The sequence below is a fragment of the Bufo gargarizans genome, chromosome 4, assembly GCF_014858855.1.
Source record: "Bufo gargarizans isolate SCDJY-AF-19 chromosome 4, ASM1485885v1, whole genome shotgun sequence".
Taxonomy (NCBI): Eukaryota; Metazoa; Chordata; class Amphibia; order Anura; family Bufonidae; genus Bufo; species Bufo gargarizans.
This window is the reverse complement of record NC_058083.1, coordinates 348627588-348647485: the sequence shown is the minus strand read 5'-3', so window position 1 is coordinate 348647485 and position 19898 is coordinate 348627588. Positions and strand designations below refer to the sequence as shown.

The window sequence follows — 19898 nt, the reverse complement described above, 5'->3', positions numbered from 1 at the left end:
TGACACCCAAGCGTGCAAGTATCTCCGTCTTCAGTGTCTCATAGTCCTGGGCCTTATCCGGTTCAAGATCAAAGTACGCCTTTTGAGGTTCCCCGGTCAAGAACGGGGCCGCTAGACCCGCGCACTGTTCTTTTGGCCACTCCTCGCGGACAGCAACTCTCTCAAAAGTCGCAAGGTAGGCCTCAACATCATCAGTAGGTGTCATCTTCTGCAGGTGGTAGGAAGCACGTACCAATTCTGGTTCCCCTGGCGTAGGAGGTGCGAACAAGAGCCTCTGCGAACTGCCGGTTCATCTCCTGTTGGGCCGCCTGTTGTGCTGCAGCGGCCTCTGCGACTTGGCGGTTGGATTCCCGCTGAGCGGCATTGGCCTGTAGCAGGGCCTTTAACATTTCCTCCATTTTCAAAATATGCCCGCTGAGTCCACCACGTGTGGGAGATTAGCTCGTGGGGATCACCTTTTTCTCAACAGACAGTCTGTAAGCAGGCAGTTTCCTTGAAAATCTGTCTGGTTGCCAGGTTAATTTAGGCACAAAGGTTTGCACAGCAGAAAACAAACAAAACATAAAGTAAATCCTTGCCGTCTGGCACTAAGCTATACAGTCGTGTCCTGACTATATGGTGTGGGGCTGCTCCCCAACGTCCACAACACAAATCTTTTGTTTTTCTCGCATCAAAACATAGCTCTCTCTTCAGCAACACAGGTTACAGTCCTGAGACTCAGCACATGAGAGACCTGTTGTGCTCTCTTCCTGTTTATTTAAAGTCCACCTGGAGGTGAACTCCAGTGGACCATAATCTCTGGACCGGAACCAAGCCTGCCACAGAGGCTGGAAATACCCGGTCCAGATTCCGGTTCAGTCCCTGACAACAGAGCGCATGCGAGGTGAAACATACCTATCATCCACCACCTCACCTCGCATACCGTCACAATGGGGCTGCAAGCAGCACCATTAAGGGCCTTAATTTGGGTCGAGGAACGTCCAGTGTCTTGACGGACAGCCAATTGGATCCTCCGGCTCAGTGCTGATGAAATTATTTGGGGTCTTCCACTTGACTTTTTTGTTCCATAACCCTCAGGATCATTTAAGAAATTCCAAATGACTGTCTTACTGCATCCCACCTCAGCAGCGATGGCGCGCTGTGAGAGACTCTGCTTATGCAGTTCAACAACCCGACCACGTTCAAAAAGGGAGAGTTTTTTTGCCTTTGCCATCACAACATGTGACTACCTGACAGAAAATGACAATGAATCCACATCTTTGCACAGATTTGGCCTTTTAAAGGCATGTGGTCTTAAAATTTTGATCAGCTGAAAAACAGCCTGTTTCAATTTATCCGTTGTTTTCATTAAAGAGGACCTTTCACTATTTTAAAAACTAAAAACTAACTATATCAGTGGGCAGAGCGGCGCCCAGGGGTCCCCCTGCACTTACTAGTATGTCTGGGCGCCGCTCCGTTCGCCCAGTATAGGCTCTGATGTCTGCAGCTCCTTCTTTTGTACTGGGCGGAGTTTTTGTATTAGGGTTGTCCCTTGCTGCAGCGCTGGCCAATCGCAGCGCACAGCTCATAGCCTGGGACTCCCAGGTACAAAAATTCCGCCCAGTACAAAAGAAGGAGCTGCAGACATCGGAGCCTACACCGGGCGGACGGAGCGGCGCCCAGACATACTAGTAAGTGCAGGGGGACCCCTGGGTGCCGCTCTGCCCACTGATATAGTTAGTTTTTAGTTTTTAAAATAGTGAAAGGTCCTCTTTAAATTGAATGCTCAAAAAATGTTTTGTCTCACTCCCATTTCTTCTTGTTGCATGTTGAAGCTCAACTTCGAACCTTGTTAAGATCCAGCCATGCTAAATATGATTATCTTGGGTAGAGTATGATTTTTGTGGGATGAGATAACAGTTTAATTGGCACTATTTTGGGGTGCGTGTGACTTTTTGATCGCTTTCTATTACACTTTTTGTAATGTAAGGTGCCACAAAATGGCTTTTTTTACACCGTTCTTTTTTTTTTTTTTTCTTTTTACGATATTCACCTGAGGGGTTAGGTCATGTGATATTTTTATAGAGCAAGTTATTACAGACGAGGCAATACCTAATATGTATACTTTTTTATTTAAGTTTTACACAATGATTTCATTTTTTAAACAAAAAAATCATGTTTTAGTGTCTCCATTTTTTAAACAAAAGAAATCATGTTTTAGTGTCTCCATACTCTCAGAGCCATAGTTTCTTCATTTTTTTTGGCGATTATCTTGTGTAGGGTATGATTTTTGCGGGATGAGATGACGGTTTGATTGGCACTATTTTGGGGTGTGTATGACTTTTTGATCGCTTGTTATTACACTTTTTGTGATGTAGAGGTGACAAAAAATTGCTTTTTTTACACCATTTTTTTTTCTTACGGTATCCACCTGAGGGGTTAGGTCATGTGATATTTTTATAGAGCAGGTTGTTACGGATGGGGCAATATCTAATATGTATACTTTTTTATTTAGGTTTTACACAATAATATCAATTTTGAAACAAAAAAAATATATGTTTTAGTGTCTCCATAGTCTGAGAACCATATTTTTTTTATTTTATGGGTGATTGTCTTAGGTAGGGGCAGTGGCAAAAATGTGAGCAGAAGTAGCAGCAGAAGAAGGGGGGTGGGCTGTAGCAGCAGCCACAGCAACAGGCCACAGTTGCCACTATCATCCAAAGGTAGTGTTTTGACAACCAATCCCACTGTCCTGGAATTGTTGACCCAGTCTTCAACATCATCTGAACTGACATCAGACAACCACAGCCAGGAGTTTGTGGATTCCTCTGAAAACAAACCTCACAGCATGACCCAGGAACAAGCTCTGTGCCCTCATCTGTCCTGAATCTGCCTCTTTCTTTTGCTGCTCCTTCTGCCAGGTAAGTTATATATTCAGCTGACTCTGCTCCGGTTTTCAGCGAGGAATATATTATTGAGGACAATCAGCAGCTACTACCCAGCCCAGATTTGTAGGAGAGGTCCACTGCTTTCTCCTGTAGGCGTGCAAGTAGCAATGATGTCATGTGGGAGCAGGTGTTGCGAGTAGTCAGGGACATTGCCATGATACTGGTGAGGGTGACATAAGTGACAAGCACACAGTAGTGAAGATGTAGCCGATTGCACATGGGAGCCGGGTGCAGAGGAGGCTTCATCATCATCATCATAGGGTAAAGGCAGAAGCTTGCCCGTGAGACAGTGGCAGGGTGGCAGTGTGCAGCTGAGCGAGCAGGGTGCAAGCGTGCCTGTGAGCTAGTAGGGTAGCAGCAGTGTGAGATCAGGAGCCAAATGTTCCTTGAGATAGACAGCCTGCTACTGAGGAGCCTCCCTAACCAGAAAAAACGAGCCATGCACGCCTTTATAGAGGCAACGGCAGGCAGTCAACGACGCGCAGTGGTGGGGGCAGAAAGTCATACTCACCGGTGTGGTAATTTTTCATCAAGTCACCGAAGGAAGTCAGCGTGGCCGTATGTAGGATCTGTGGGCAGAAGATGAAGCCGATAAGGGTTTCAATGTTGACACAACGGCCCTGCATCAACACATAAAGTGGCCTGGGAAAACCGTGGTGCTAATGTAGTGGTACAGCCTGATGCATCTCCCAACAGCATGCATCCCTTCTCCAGCAGTCAAGGCTCACCTCAGCAGAAGGTAGCTGTGTTTCCTTCCCATCGTCCACTGGTTCTGATGCTCTCCATCATCGTCACGCGTTTCGCCAGCAATTGATCACCGAGGCGATTGCAAAAAGACTACAGTATGCATGCACTCATCCAAAAGTGGAGAAGTTGAATGTGTTCCTGGCCAAGTTGCTGATACTACAGTCCCTACCTTTCCATGTTGTTGACTGCACATTTCAGAGAAAGTACTTACAGCAGAAGGTGGGCCAGTCCTTGAGTCTGTCGGTGTATGGTACTGTTCATGGCAGCACCGACATATGGAGCAGTAACTATGGTCAAGGACAATATACTATATGCCCTTTATGGCCCATTGAGTAAATGTGGTTCTTGACCAGGCACACCAGCAACTTGGCCAGGTGATGGCAATGCTGCCTCCACAGTCTCATTCTGTTATTCTGGTGCCAATGTCCTCCTCTGCCTCCTCATCCTCAACCTTGTTCTCAGCCTCCACTGTCGGCACAGTTCGGAGTCGTCCTCCAGTATACCACCTATGCAAGGCACGGCACTGTCACACAACTTGGGCGAATTGAGTCACACCGAGGAGGAAATGCTCCGCATCATCAACCAAGTAATGAAATTCTGGCTGTCTCCTCGCTAGCTGAAGATCGGAACCATGGTCGCCCATCCTCACGTAGTTCTGACCGGGAGGATCCTTTGTGCTCACGCTCCAATGACATGACTGCTGGAAGGAGGAGGGGAATTGGAACCAGGAGCAGCACTATCTCCATCAGCAGCAACTTAAGTCTTGAGTCTCGAATGAGCACTTTTCGTCACCCGCCTACTGAAGAAACCACCCAGCCGCAGTAGGAAATGAAGGACAACCTGAACCAGCAGGTAGTGGCATACTTGGACTGCAACTTGTCACCCCAGATCTAAGATCCCCTGGACATCTGGGCAGTCAAACTTGAATTCTGGCCGAGTTTGCCCTGGACAAGCTTTCCTGCACGGCCAATGGTGTGGAATCAGAGCGGGTGTTTAGTGCGGCAGGGGCATGGTTATCCCAAACAGAACTCGCCTTTCAACACAAAATGTAGAGAGATTAACCTTTATAAAGAGGAATCAGGCATGGATCAGTCAGGATTTCCACACACCGGTGCCAAAAGCATCAGACTAGATCATTCTGGCAGTAATGTTCTGACTGCAGTGAGCTGCCACACTAGAATATTGTGAAAAATGGCCCATTACTTCTGGCCATGTGCTTCAGCCACTATTTTTATGTTGTAACCCGCTGATGCCACACACCTGCTGCCTCTGCTGCCATCTTCTCCTACTGCCATAATCTTGTGCTGTTACTGCCACTGTTGTTGCCCCCCACCTCCCCACTCTGTGACTGGGCCACTATGTTGACTCTTCTAGCTGTTGCCACCCTCACCACTCTGTGACGGGGCCACTAGTGTCCCTGTTTGGCCTTGTTTACATCACCATTTATTTTACGCTTCTTCTGACCTGCCTGAGGAGGTGGTGATGGTGAGTTCACTAAAGCCCCTTTCACACGGGCGAGATTTCCGCGCGGGTGCAATGCGTGAAGTGAATACATTGCACCCGCACTGAATCCGGACTTACTCATTTCTATGGGGCTGTGCACATGAGCGGTGATTTTCACGCATCACTTGTGCGTTGCGTGAAGATCGCAGCATGCTCTATATTGTGCGTTTTCCACGCAATGCAGGCCCCATAGAAGTGAATGGGGCTGTGTGAAAATCGCAAACATCCGCAAGCAAGTGCGGATGCGGTGCGATTTTCACGCATGGTTGCTAGGAGACGATCGGGATGGAGACCCGATCATTATTATTTTCCCTTATAACATGGTTATAAGGGAAAATAATAGCATTCTGAATACAGAATGCATAGTACAATAGCGCTGGAGGGGTTAAAAAAATAAAAATTAAATTTAACTTACCTTAATCCACTTGCTCGCGCAGCCCGGCATCTCTTCTGTCTGTCTTCTGTGCTGTGTGCAGGAAAAGGACCTGTGGTGACATCACTCTGGTCATCACATGATCCATCACCATGGTAAAAGATCATGTGATGGACCATGTGATGACCGGAGTGACATCACCACAGGTCCTTTTCCTGCACACAGCACAGAAGACAGACAGAAGAGATGCCGGGCTGCGCGAGCAAGTGGATTAAGGTGAGTTAAATTATTTTTTATTTTTTTTAACCCCTCCAGCGTTATTGTACTAAGCATTCTGTATTCAGAATGCTATTATTTTCCCTTATAACCATTTTATAAGGGAAAATAATACAATCTACACAACCCCGATCCCAAGCCTGAACTTCTGTGAACATGTGCGGGAAAAATGCATTACAATGCGGAAAAATCGTGCATGTTCCCGCCAACGCACCCGTACCTTTTCCTGCAACGCCCGTCTGAAAGAGGCCTAAAAGAGTTCAAGAGGGGCCTGGATGTATTTCTGGAGTGTAATAATATTACAGGATATAGCTACTAGAGATGGGTCGCTGATCCAGGGAGTTATTCTGATTACCTGATTGGCGTCGGGAAGGAATTTTTCCCCCTTAAATGGGGAAAATTGGCTTCTACCTCACAGTTTTTTTAATTTGTCTTCCTCTGGATCAACTTACAGGATAACAGGCCAAATACAGAACAACTGCAGATCTTTCACTGATGGAAAACGCTGACCGAACACTGATGTGTGAATTAGGCATTAGCCCTACAAGGCATTGTACAATGCTTAACCCCTTAGTAACCATCCATACGCCTTTTTACAGCAGTCACTAAGGGGCCACATGCTTGGCGATGCCTTTTTATCGTGGTAAAGTCTATGTAATGCAAGGGTCTCCTGTGAAGCATAGAGAGCCACGCTGATGTAAGTGGATACAGAGAGAACGGACTCCTTCTGTATCCCATTAGAACCCCGCAAATCAGATTGGGGCTGCCGATGTCAGTAAAGGCAGGCCAAGACCTACTGTACGCCTGCCTCTAGAGTTTTCCAGCAGGCTGCGCCCCTTCGACACAGCCTGCTGGTCAATGTAAATGTGGCACTGACATTAACAATACAGTAAAGAAATACCAAATTTACTTAAAAATTGTTAAAATTCACAACTTTCCAAATTTCTATTTCTCTGCTTTTAAAACAGATAGTGATACCTCATGTAATAGTTATTACTTTACATTTCCCATATGTATACTTTATGTTTGGATCTTTTTGTGAATGCCATTTTATTTTTTAAGGACGTTAGAAGGCTTAGAAGTTTAGAAGCAAATCTTGAATATTTAAAGACCAGTTCAGGTCTGAAGTCACTTTGTGAGGCTTACATTATAGAAACTACACCCCTCAAGGTATTCAAAACTGATTTTACAAACTTTGTTAAGCCGTTAGGTGTTCCACAAGAATTAAAGGAAAATGTAGATGAAATTTCAGAATTTCACTTTGTTTGGCAAATTTTTCATTTTAATCCATTTTTTCCAGTCACCGATGCAGGCAAACCACCGAAAAATCCCCCCATTATAGAAACTACACCCCTCAAGGTATTCAAAACTGATTTTACAAACTTTGTTAACCCGTTAGGTGTTCCACAAGAATTAAAGGAAAATGCAGATGAAATTTCAGAATTTCAAATTTTTGGGCAGATTTTCCATTTTAATAAAATAAATTCAGTCACCGACGCAGGCATATGTAGCAGGGGTCCAGCTGTCAGTGACTACTGGACCCCTGCCGCTAATCGGGCGGATGCAGCACCTGAACCCACCAGATCAGCCCGCCGTACATCTATGGCGCTGGTCCTTAAGTCACGTCCACCAGCGCCGTACATGTAAGGGGTTAAACATAAAATACCTATACATATGGGGTATCGTTATAATCATACTGACCCAGAGAATGAAGGGTGTGGGTAAGTTATGCAAACGGAAGATTTGTAAAACGGTGGAGGAATTGCGTTTTGTTTTCCAATCCCACCCCATTTGGAATTTTTTTACCGCTTCCCACAACATTATATGCCATAATTAATGGTGGCATTAGAAAGTACAACTTGTCCCACAAAAAATAAGCCCTCATAAAGCTATGTGAATGGAAATATAAAAAAGTTATGGCTCAAGGAAGAAGATAGAGAAGAAAAATAAAAACACAAAAATGAAAAAACGGTATCCTAAGGGCTAAAGATAAACCAAATCAGAAGTGTATCCAACAGGAAACAGAAGTATACATCCTTCCTTTATATTTTCCATTCTTTTTAAATCCACATATAGTTTAGCTTTGGCTCAAAACTGTGTCATTTTCCCAGAAATTGTGTGTGTGAGACCACATATAGTGTGTTTTTGAAATATTTTTACAGCTTTTTTTAAGGGGAAAAACTCCACAGCCAGACATTTACTAAAAGCCAATAGGAAATTATAACATACTACAAACATGTTTTTTTGTGATTTTTGATTTAATTTATTTTTTTATGTTTTTTTGGGTGCAAGGTCTTTTTTAAATGTACCGTAGTATGTTCTGGGTATGGCCTTTTCTAATGTATTTACATAGGCTTGTTTACATGATTAAATACATTGTTGTAGAGCATTACTCACTTGCCGCACAGCAAAATTTCCTGGAGATCCAGAAAACCTTTCAATGAGCATAGGCTTTAAAGCATTTTTCCACATTTGAGAAATGTCTGTTTGGGACAGAACACGCCGCACATCAGCTGTGCGCAAAACCAGTGGGCGATGTGAATTCTGTAGAGAAGAAATAATTATGGTTATATACATTAAATTGAATCACATAAATCAAGACTTTTGCCCTTAATATCTGCTCATAGGGGAACATTTATTAAGACTGATTGACACCACACCAGTATTAATCCCTGTGCACTGCTGATGGATATGCCTAAGTTATGTAGAGGCACAAGAATGTGCCCCTAACTCCCCTATCAGTATGTCTTTAGAATGTGGGAGGTAACCCACACAAACACAGGGAGAAACATACAAACTCCATGCAGATGTTGTCCCTGGTTGGATTCAAACCCAGAACCCCAGCGCTGCAAGGCACTAGTACTAACCACTGAGCCTCCGTGCTGTACCATGCAGTATACAGTTCAATTAACATATTCCTAGTGATTTTACTGTGATGAAAGGACTATTTAATTTCCTTTTGATCAAGTAAACATGACAACAACAAAAAAACACACACATCCATTCTACCCCCCCCAAAAAAAAATAATCTAATACATTGATCAATTAGGGATTATGTATAAATTCACATTACAGATCCCTGGTATATGTACCCAAAAGATGGCACCAATACCCTGCTATAAGTCCGTTCCATACCTGCAACTCCCTCAAAAAGACACACTGAGGTTTTTCCTAACAATTCTAGTCTTAAAGGGGTTGTCTCACAAACGTAGAACGTTTGAATAGCCACTCCAAATTACTATTGCAACAGCAGCTACACTGAACTATCTGGCAACTTCCAGTGTCCACACTGGCCTACTGTGCCATCACCACTGGAGTTGATGGTTGCCATGGTCACTGGGCGCCTGAAATGCCCCCCAGGTCTTCCATGTACTGTATATAAACGCATATGTACATATATATACAGTACAGACCAAAAGTTTAGACACACCTTCTCATTCAAAGAGTTTTCTTTATTTTCATGACTATTAAAATTGTAGATTCACACTGAAGGCATCAAAACTATGAATTAACACATGTGGAATTATATACATAACAATAAAGTGTGAAACAACTGAAAATATGTCATATTCTAGGTTCTTCAAAGTAGCCACCTTTTGCTTTGATTACTGCTTTGCACACTCTTGGCATTCTCTTGATGAGCTTCAAGAGGTAGTCACCTGAAATGGTTTTCACTTCACAGGTGTGCCCTGTCAGGTTTAATAAGTGGGATTTCTTGACTTATAAATGGGGTTGGGACCATCAATTGTGTTGTGGAGAAGTCAGGTAGATACACAGCTGATAGTCCTACTGAACAGAATATTAGAATTTGTATTATGGCAAGAAAAAAGCAGCTAAGTAAAGAAAAACGAGTGGCCATCATTACTTTAAGAAATGAAGGTCAGTCAGTCCGAAAAATTGGGAAAACTTTGAAAGTGTCCCCAAGTGCAGTCACAAAAACTATCAAGCGCTACAAAGAAACTGGCTCACATGCGGACCGCCCAAGGAAAGGAAGACCAAGAGTCACCTCTGCTGCGGAGGATAAGTTTATCCGAGTCCCCAGCCTCAGAAATCGCAGGTTAACAGCAGCTCAGATTTGAGACCAGGTCAATGCCACACAGAGTTCTAGCAGCAGACACATCCCTAGAACAACTGTTAAGAGGAGACTGTGTGAATCAGGCCTTCATGGTAGAATATCTGCTAGGAAACCACTGCTAAGGACAGGCAACAAGCAGAAGAGACTTGTTTGGGCTAAAGAAAACAAGGAATGGACATTAGACCAGTGGAAATCTGTGCTTTGGTCTGATGAGTCCAAATTTGAGATCTTTGGTTCCAACCACCAGGTCTTTGTGCGACGCAGAAAAGGATGGACTCTACATGCCTGGTTCCCACCGTGAAGCATGGAGGAGGAGGTGTGATGGTGTGGGGGTGCTTTGCTGGTGACACTGTTGGGGATTTATTCAAAATTTAAGGCATACTGAACCAGCATGGCTACCACAGCATCTTGCAGCGGCATGCTATTCCATCCGGTTTCCGTTTAGTTGGACCATCATTTATTTTTCAACAGGACAATGACCCCAAACACACCTCCAGGCTGTGTAAGGGCTAATTGACCATGAAGGAGAGTGATGGGGTGCTGCGCCAGATGACCTGGCCTCCACAGTCACCGGACCTGAACCCAATCGAGATGGTTTGGGGTGAGCTGGACCGCAGAGTGAAGGCAAAAGGGCCAACAAGTGCTAAGCATCTCTGGGAACTCCTTCAAGACTGTTGGAAGACCATTTCAGGTGACTACCTCTTGAAGCTCATCAAGAGAATACCAAGAGTGTGCAAAGCAGTAATCAAAGCAAAAGGTGGCTACTTTGAAGAACCTAGAATATGACATATTTTCAGTTGTTTCACACTTTTTTGTTATGTATATAATTCCACATGTGATAATTCATAGTTTTGATGCCTTCAGTGTGAATCTACAATTTTCATAGTCATGAAAATAAAGAAAACTCTTTGAATGAGAAGGTGTGTCCAAACTTTTGGTCTGTACTGTATATATACACTCACCTAAAGAATTATTAGGAACACCTGTTCTATTTCTCATTAATGCGATTATCTAGTCAACCAATCACATGGCAGTTGCTTCAATGCATGTAGGGTTGTGGTCCTGGTCAAGACAATCTCCTGAACTCCAAACTGAATGTCAGAATGGTAAAGAAAGGTGGGCTACAACAGCAGAAGACCCCACCGGGTACCACTCATCTCCACTACAAATAGGAAAAAGAGGCTACAATTTTCACAAGCTCACCAAAATTGGACTGTTGAAGACTGGAAAAATGTTGCCTGGTCTGATGAGTCTCGATTTCTGATGAAACAGAATGAGAACATGTATCCATCATGCCTTGTTACCACTGTGCAGGCTGGTGGTGGTGGTGTAATGGTGTGGGGGATGTTTTCTGGGCACACTTTAGGCCCCTTAGTGCCAATTGGCCATCGTTTAAATGCCATGGGCTACCTGAGCATTGTTTCTGACCATGTCCATTCCTTTCATGACCACCATGTACCCATCCTCTGATGGCTACTTCCAGCAGGATAATGCACCATGTCACAAAGCTCGAATCATTTCAAATTGGTTTCTTGAACATGACAATGAGTTCACTGTACTAAAATGGCCCCCACAGTCACCAGATCTCAACCCAATAGAGCATCTTTGGAATGTGGTGGAACGGGAGCTTTGTGCCCTGGATGTGCATCCCTCAAATCTCCATCAACTGCAAGATGCTATCCTATCAATATGGGCCAACATTTCTAAAGAATGCTATCAGCACCTTGTTGAATCAATGCCACATAGAATTAAGGCAGTTCTGAAGGCAAAAGGGGGTCAAACACCGTATTAGTATGGTGTTCCTAATAGTTCTTTAGGTGAGTGTATATATATTACACACACACACACACACACACATATATATATATATATATATATATATACAGTAGCAAGAAAAAGTATGTGAACCCTTTGGAATGATATGGATTTCTGCACAAATTGGTCATAAAATGTGATTTGATCTTCATCAAAGTGACAACAATAGACAATCACAGTCTGCTTAACCCCTTAAGGACTCAGCACTATTTCACCTTAAGGACTTGGCAATTTTTTGCAAATCTGACCAGTGTCACTTTAAGTGCTGATAACTTTAAAACGCTTTGACTTATCCGGGCCATTCTGAGACTGAAATTTTCAAAAAACCCAATTTTTAGGGACCAGTTCAAGTCTAAAGTCACTTTGCGAGGCTTACATAATAGAAAAGACCCAAAAATGACCCCATTCTATAAACTACATCCCTGAAGGTATTCAAAACTGATTTTACAAACTTTGTTAACCCTTCAGGTGTTCCACAAGAATGGGTGGAACACCTAAAGTAGTTTACAGAAGCACCCCATATGTGGTCGCAAACCACTGTACAGGCACACGGTAGGGCGCAGAAGGAAAGGAATGCCATACGGTTTTTGGAAGGCAGGTTTTGCTGGACTGTTTTATTTGACACCATGTCCCATTTAAAGCCCCCCCTGATGCATCCCTAGAGTAGAAACTCCATAAAAGTGACCCCATCTAAGAAACTACACCCCTCAAGGTATTTAAAACTGATTTTACAAACATTGTTAACCCTTTAGGTGTTCAATAAGAATTTATGGAAAATAGAGATACAATTTCAAAATTTCGCTTTTTTGGCAGATTTTCCATTTTAATAATTTTTTTCCAGTTACAAAGCAAGGGTTAACAGCCAAACCAAACACAATATTTATGGCCCTGATTCTGTAGTTTACAGAAACACCCCATATGTGGTTGTAAACCGCTGTATGGGCACACGGCAGGGCACAGAAGGAAAGGAATGCCATACGGTTTTTGGAAGGCAGGTTTTGCTAGACAGTTTTTTTTTTTTACACCATGTCCGATTTGAAGGCCCCTTGATGCACCCCTAGAGTAGAAACTGCCAAAAAGTGACCCCATTTTAGAAACTACGGGATAGGGTGGCAGTATTGTTGGTACTAGTTTAGGGTACATATGATTTTTGGTTGCTCTATATTACACTTTTTGTGAGGCAAGGTAACAAGAAATAGCTGTTTTGGCACAGTTTTTATTTTTTGTTATTTACAACATTCGACTGACAGGTTAGATCATGTGATATTTTTATAGACCAGGTTGTCACGGTCACTGCGATACCTAATATGTATACTTTTTTTTAATTTATGTAAGTTTTACACAATGATTTCATTTCTAAAGCAAAAAAAAACCATGTCTGAGAGCCATAAATTTTAATTTTTTTGGCGATTACCTTGGGTAGGGTATGATTTTTTCGGGTTGAGATTATGCTTTTATTGGCACTATTTTGGGGTGCGTGTGACTTTTTGATCGCTTGTTATTACACTTTTTGTGATGTAAGATGACCAAAAAATGGTTTATTTAGCACAGTTTTTATTTTTTACGGTGTTCATCTGATGGGTTAGGTCATGTGATATTTTTATAGAGCCGGTCGATACGGACACGGCGATACCTAATATGTATACTTTTTTTTATTTATGTAAGTTTTACACAATAATATCATTTTTGAAATTAAAAAAAATCATGTTTTAGTGTCTCCATATTCTGAGAGCCATAGTTTTTTCAGTTTTTGGGCGATTATCTTAGGTACGGTCTCATTTTTTGCGTGATGAGATGTCGGTTTGATTAGCACTATTTTGGGGTGCATATGACTTTTTGATCGCTTCCTATTACACTTTTTGTGATGTAAGGTGACAAAAAATGGTTTATTTAGCACAGTTTTTATTTTTTACGGTGTTCATCTCAGGGGTTAGGTCATGTGATATTTTTATAGAGCCGGTCTATCGGTCTATACAGATGCGGAGATACCTAATATGTATACTTTTTATTTTTTTATGTAAGTTTTACACTAACAGCTTTTTTAAAACATAAAAAATGATGTTTTAGTGTCTCCATATTCTGAGCCATAGTTTTTTTTATTTTTTGGGCAATTGTCTCAGGTAGGGGCTCATATTGGGGTTATATTGATACTATTTTGGTGGACAAACGCCTTTTTTATCGCTTGCTGTTGTACTTTTTGTGATGTAAGGTGACAAAAAAATTGTTTATTTAGCACAGTTTTTATTTTTTACGGTGTTCATCTGAGGGGTTAGGTCATGTCATATGTTTATAGAGCCGGTCGATACGAACACAGCGATACCAAATATGTATACTTTTTTTCCCTCCCTATTTTTTACCAATTTTTTTTTTTTACTTTATTTGGGGAAAATGACGTTTTTGACTGCGTCTGTCTGTGATGACGCCTCCTGCCGTGCTAAATACACGTTCAGAGAGTACACTGGCTGCAGGGCAGGCCAGCACCTCCAAGGCATACAGGGCAAGCTCTGGCCATGTGGACAATTTGGAGACCCAGAAGTTGAATGGGGCAAAACCATCAGTCAGTACGTGTAGGCGTGTGCACAGATACTGTTCTACCATGTTCAAATGCTGCCTCTTGCTAACACGCTCCATATCAGCAGTTGGGGACGGTGGTTGCGGCGAGGTGACAAAGCTTTTCCACATGTCGGCCATGCTAACCCTGCCTTCTGAGGTGCTGGCACTGACACAGCTGTGTTGGCGACTTCTTCCTCCTTCCCTGCCTTCGCCTTGTGCTTCCACTTGTCCCCCGGCGTCAGTCGGGAATGCTCTCAGGAGCGCGTCTACCAGCGTGCGCCTGTAGTCGCGCATCTTCTGATCACGCTCCAGTGAGGGAATTAAGGACGGCACATTGTCTTTGTAACTGGGATCCAGCAGGGTGGCCACCCAGTAGTCAGCACACGTTAAAATGTAGGCAACTCTGCTGTCGTTGCACAGGCACTGCAGCATGTAGTCGCTCATGTGTGCCAGGCTGCCCAGAAGTAAGGACAAGCTGTCCTCTGTGGGAGGCGTATCGTCTGCGTCCTCCGTATCCCCCAGCCACCAGTGATGGGCCTGAGCTGCGTTGGATGCCACCCTGCTGTGAACATGCTTCATCCCCATCCTCCTCCTCCAGTAGTGGGCCCTGGCTGGTCAAATTTGTACCTGGCCTCTGCTGTTGCAAAAATCCTCTTTCTGAGCCACTTCTAAAAGACTGGCCTGAAAGTGTTAGAGATGACCCCTCTTCCTCCTCCTCGTCCTGGGCCACATCCTCTTCATCGCCCTAAGTGTTTTCTCAAGGAGACATAGAAGTGGTATTGTAACGCTGAAAGCGGCGTCATCCCCACTGGCCATGTTAGTGGAGTACTCGAAACAGCGCAACAGGTCACACAGGTCTCACATGGAGGCCCAGTCATTGGTGGTGAAGTGGTGCTGTTCCGCAGTGCGACTCACCCGTGCGTGCTGCAGCTGAAACTCCACTATGGCCTGCTGCTGCTCGCACAGTCTCTCCAGCATGAGCAAGGTGGAGTTCCACCTGGTAGGCACGTCGCATATGAGGCGGTGAGCGGAAAGGCCATAGTGACGCTGTAGAGCAGACAGCCGAGCGGCGGCAGGATGAGAACGCCGGAAGCGCGCACAGACGGCCCGCACTTTATGCAGCAGCTCTGACATGTCGGGGTAGTTGTGAATGAATTTCTGCACATGCGCCAGGCAAGGGATGTGCATCAAACTGGCTAGTCCCAGAGCTGCAACGAGATTTCGCCCATTATCGCACACCACCAGGCCGGGCTTGAGGCTCACTGGCAGCAACCACTCGTCGGTCGGTTGTTCTATACCCCACCACAACTCCAGCGCGGTGTGGGGCCTGTCCCCCAAACACATCCGTTTCAGAACGGCCTGCTGAAGTTTACCCCTGGTTGTGCTGAAGTTGGTGGTGAAGGTCTGAATGATGCCCTGCGATCCTTGGTGGCGGAAGGACGTGCGCCAAACAGCTCTCCACCTGGGGCCCAGCCGCCAATACATTTACCCAGTGTGCAGTTAGGGAGATATAGCGCCCCTGGCCGTGCTTACTGATCCACGTATCTGTGGTTAGGTGGACCTTACCACAGATGGCGTTGCGCAGTGCACACTTGATTTTATCCGATACTTGGTTGTGCAGGGGGGGCACGGCTCTCTTGGAGAAGTAGTGGCAGCTGGGAACGACGTACTGTGGGACAGCAAGCGACATGAGCTGTTTGAAGCTGTCCGTCTCCACCAGCCTGAATGACAGCATTTCAAAGGCCAGTAGTTTAGAAATGCTGGCATTCAGGGCCAGGGATCGAGGGTGGCTAGGTGGGAATTTACGCTTTCTATCAAAGGTTTGTAGATGGAGAGCTGAACGCTTCCGTGTGACATAGTGGAGATGCTTGGTGACGGAGGTGGTGTTGTTGGTGGCACATCCTCTGTTTGCTGGGCGGCAGGTGCCAACGTTCCTCCAGAGGCGGAGGAAGAGGCCGAGGCAGCAGCAGAAGAGGGAGCAGGTTTTGAAGGTGCTTACTCCACTGCAGCCCGTGTCTCGCATGTAGATGCCTGGTCATGCAGGTTGTGCTAAGGTTCAGAAAGTTAATGCCTCGCTTCAGGCTCTGATGGCACAGCATGCAAACCACTCGGGTCTTGTCGTCATCACATTGTGTAAAGAAGTGCTATGCCAGAGAACTCCTTGAAGCTGCATTTGGTGTGCTGGGTCCCTGGTGACGGTGGCCAGTAGCAGGCGAACTGTTTTGGAGACGGCTGCTCTGCTTTTGCACCCTGCTCCCTCTTTTGCTACGCTGTTGGCTTGGTCTCACCACTGCCTCTTCCTCCGAACTCTGAAAGTCAGTGGCACGACCTTCATTCCATGTGGGGATCCATCAGGAAACATAAGTGGTTGTGCGTCAGTGCATTCTATGTCTTCCACCCCTGGGGAAGGGCTAGGTGGATGCCCTTGGGAAACCCTGCCAGCAGAGTCTTCAAACAGCATAAGAGACTGCTGCATGACTTGAGGCTCAGACAGGTTCCCCGATATGCATGGGGGTGATGTGACAGACTGATGGGCATGGGTTTCAGGCACCACCTGTGCGCTTTCTGCAGAAGACTGGGTGGGAGATAATGTGAACGTGCTGGATCCACCCAATTGACTAGTGCCTGTACTTGCTCAGGCCTTACCATCCTTAGAACGGCATTAGGCCGAACCAAATATCGCTATAGATTCTGGCGGCTACTGGGACCTGAGGTAGTAGGTTCAGTAGGACGTATAGCTGTGGCAGAACGGCCACGTCCTCTCCCTGCACCAGAGGCTCCACCAACACCACCACCACGACCATGACCGCATCCCTTATTAGATGTTTGCCTCATAGTTAGAGTTCACCCAACAAAGTAAAAAGTGGTTATGTCTGTTAAAAATAATTAACCGCCAATGAAAACCCTGATGTAGGGTATTGTACTCAAATATTTTTTTTTTAACTCTATATGACAGCAGCATTTGTGGACTAAATTTCACAGTAACTTATGCATGCCTAATCCCAGATGTGCAGTATATCAGAGGTTTTTCTAACCCCAGTAAGCAAAAAGCTGTATTTCTGGCCTAAATGTGACACTCACTTATGCATGTAGTCACAGGGTACACCTGCTATAAAACGTAGCCTTTAATATAGATCACATATAAAATAACAAACTCCCACAAACAAAAATAACACCGAAAAAAAATTAAAATAATTACACCATGACGGCACATCAGGGATATGTACTGTAATGCTCAGTGACACTAAACCAGGGGTGCACAACCTGCGGCCTGGGGGCCACATGCGGCCCTCGATACCATTCTGTGCGGCCCCCAACCATCTGGTAACAGACATGTATGTCTATGTCTTGTGGCTGCTCACATGTATCTTTCATGTATTTTCCCATTAAATGGGAGTCCTGGAAGTGTAACTAGACATTTATGATATATACTGTATGTTCAATATGCCATAAAAATAGTATTTCAGTTGGTATCACCCCTTTAAGTTTTATTTTCGGCCCTTGGAATTGGTTCACGCTCACAACGTGGCCCCCAACCAGAAAAGGTTGTGCACCCCTGCACTAAACGATGACAGGCAGGGTATTGTTCGTTTGTTTGGCCTATTCCTCTATGTCGCTCTATGTTTAATGGCCCTGCCTATAAACGGAATGGCCGCCCTGATAAGGGCGATCCCGTATTCTGGAACCTCCTGACCCTAGGCTGACCCTATAATGCTGGTAGGTCCCTAGGTGGTGGCCTAGTCTAGGTACACAAAAAAAATAATAATATATATATATAATGAAAATATCCATGTATATTATTACCACAATGCCAGACACATTTGTTGATGCAGATGTGTTCTCAAAATATACACATTTAGCGCCTCAGTTTACCAACTAAGTTGGAGGCATACAATCAAGCGCCAAAGTCCCTACGCGTTTCACCCTTTTTGATAGCCGGGTTCCTCAGGGGACATTTTAGTTTAATGCTGTATTTGGCATCAATACTTAATTCAGAGTGGCAGGACAGTCAGCAAGGCCATCAGTTGTAATGACATAGTTTTAGCTACTTGTTATAGGTAGCCTGGTAGGTCCACTGTATTTAAATAGCTAGGACCACAAACTGCACCAAAATGTTAGTCACTCATAATTGGGAGTGCAGTGCATGGGGAAATGACCGTGAGAAGTCAAAGCACCGGACAGGTTCCAAGACACGTGCAAATTGGTAGTCCCAATATATGCTGTTAGAGTGAAGACCTCTAGAAATAGTCACACATATGTAATAACATGTGTAATGTTAAACAAGTAACAAGATACTACTTGCGTATCCGGATCCAGCTTGGACGATCCCAAACTGTCTCTAGGATTTGCAGTGTTGCCCCTGCTTATCCATCAGTGTTCAATAAGCAATATTTATTAGTGCCCCACTGGTCCTCACTTATGCATGTCTAATCCCAGATGTGCAGTATATCAGAGGGTTTTATCACCCCAGTAAGCAAAAAGATGTATTTCTGGCCTAAATGTGACACTCACTTATGCACATCTAATCCCAGATGTGCAGTATATCAGAGGTTTTTTTCACCCCAGAAGGAAAAATACATATTTCTGGCCTAAATCTGACACTCACTTATGCATATCTAATCCCAGATGTGCACTATATCAGAGGGTTTTTATAACCCCAGTAAGCAAAAAGCCGTATTTCTGGCCGAAATGTGACACTCACTTATGCACGTCTAATCCCAGATGTGCACTATATCAGAGGGTTTTTATAACCCCAGTAAGCAAAAAGCCGTATTTCTGGCCCAAATGTGACACTCACTTATGCACGTCTAATCCCAGATGTGTAGTATATCACAGGGTTTTTTCACCCCAGTAAGCAAAAAGCCGTATTTCTGGCCTAAATTTGACACTCACTTATGCACGTCTAATCCCAGATATGCAGTATATCAGATCCTTTTTATAACCCCAGTAACCAAAAAGCCGTATTTCTGGCCTAAATGTGACACTCAGTTATGCATGTCTAATCCCAGATGTGCAGTATATCAGATCCTTTTTATAACCCCAGTAACCAAAAAGCCATATTTCTGGCCTAAATGTGACACTCAGTTATGCATGTCTAATCCCAGATGTGCAGTATATCAGTGGGTTTTTATAACCCCAGTAACCAAAAAGCCGTATTTCTGGCCAAAATGTGACACTCACTTATGCATGTCTCATCCCAGATGTGCAGTATATCAGAGGTTTTTTTCACCGCAGTAAGCAAAAAGCCGTATTTCTGGCCTAAATTTCACAGTCACTTATGCATGTCTAATCCTAGATGTGCACTATATGAAACAGATGTTTTTTTTTCCACTCTAGTATGCCCCAGTATGAGAAAGCCGTATTTGTGGCCTAAATTTCACAGTCACTTATGCATGTCTTATCCCAGATGTGCAGCATATCAGAGAGTTTTTTCACCCCAGTAAGCAAAAAGTCGTATTTCTGGCCTAAATGTGATACTCACTTCTGCACGTCTAATCCCAGATGTGCACTGTATAAAACAGATGTTTTTATTCACCCCAGTAAGCAAAAAGCTGTATTTCTGGCCTAAATGTGACACTCACTTATGCACGTCTAATCCTAGATGTGCACTATATGAAATAGATGGGGG

General features: G+C 44.2%; 1 protein-coding gene across 1 annotated transcript in view; it reads right to left on the bottom strand.

The window, feature by feature from the left end:
* Positions 1-19898, bottom strand: part of QPCT (glutaminyl-peptide cyclotransferase) — a 341372-nt gene that overhangs the window by 292608 nt on the left and 28866 nt on the right. The window contains exon 2 of the mRNA XM_044292305.1: positions 8224-8370. Within this exon, the coding sequence (XP_044148240.1) occupies positions 8224-8370 (147 nt within the window). The remainder of the gene's footprint in view (positions 1-8223; positions 8371-19898) is intronic.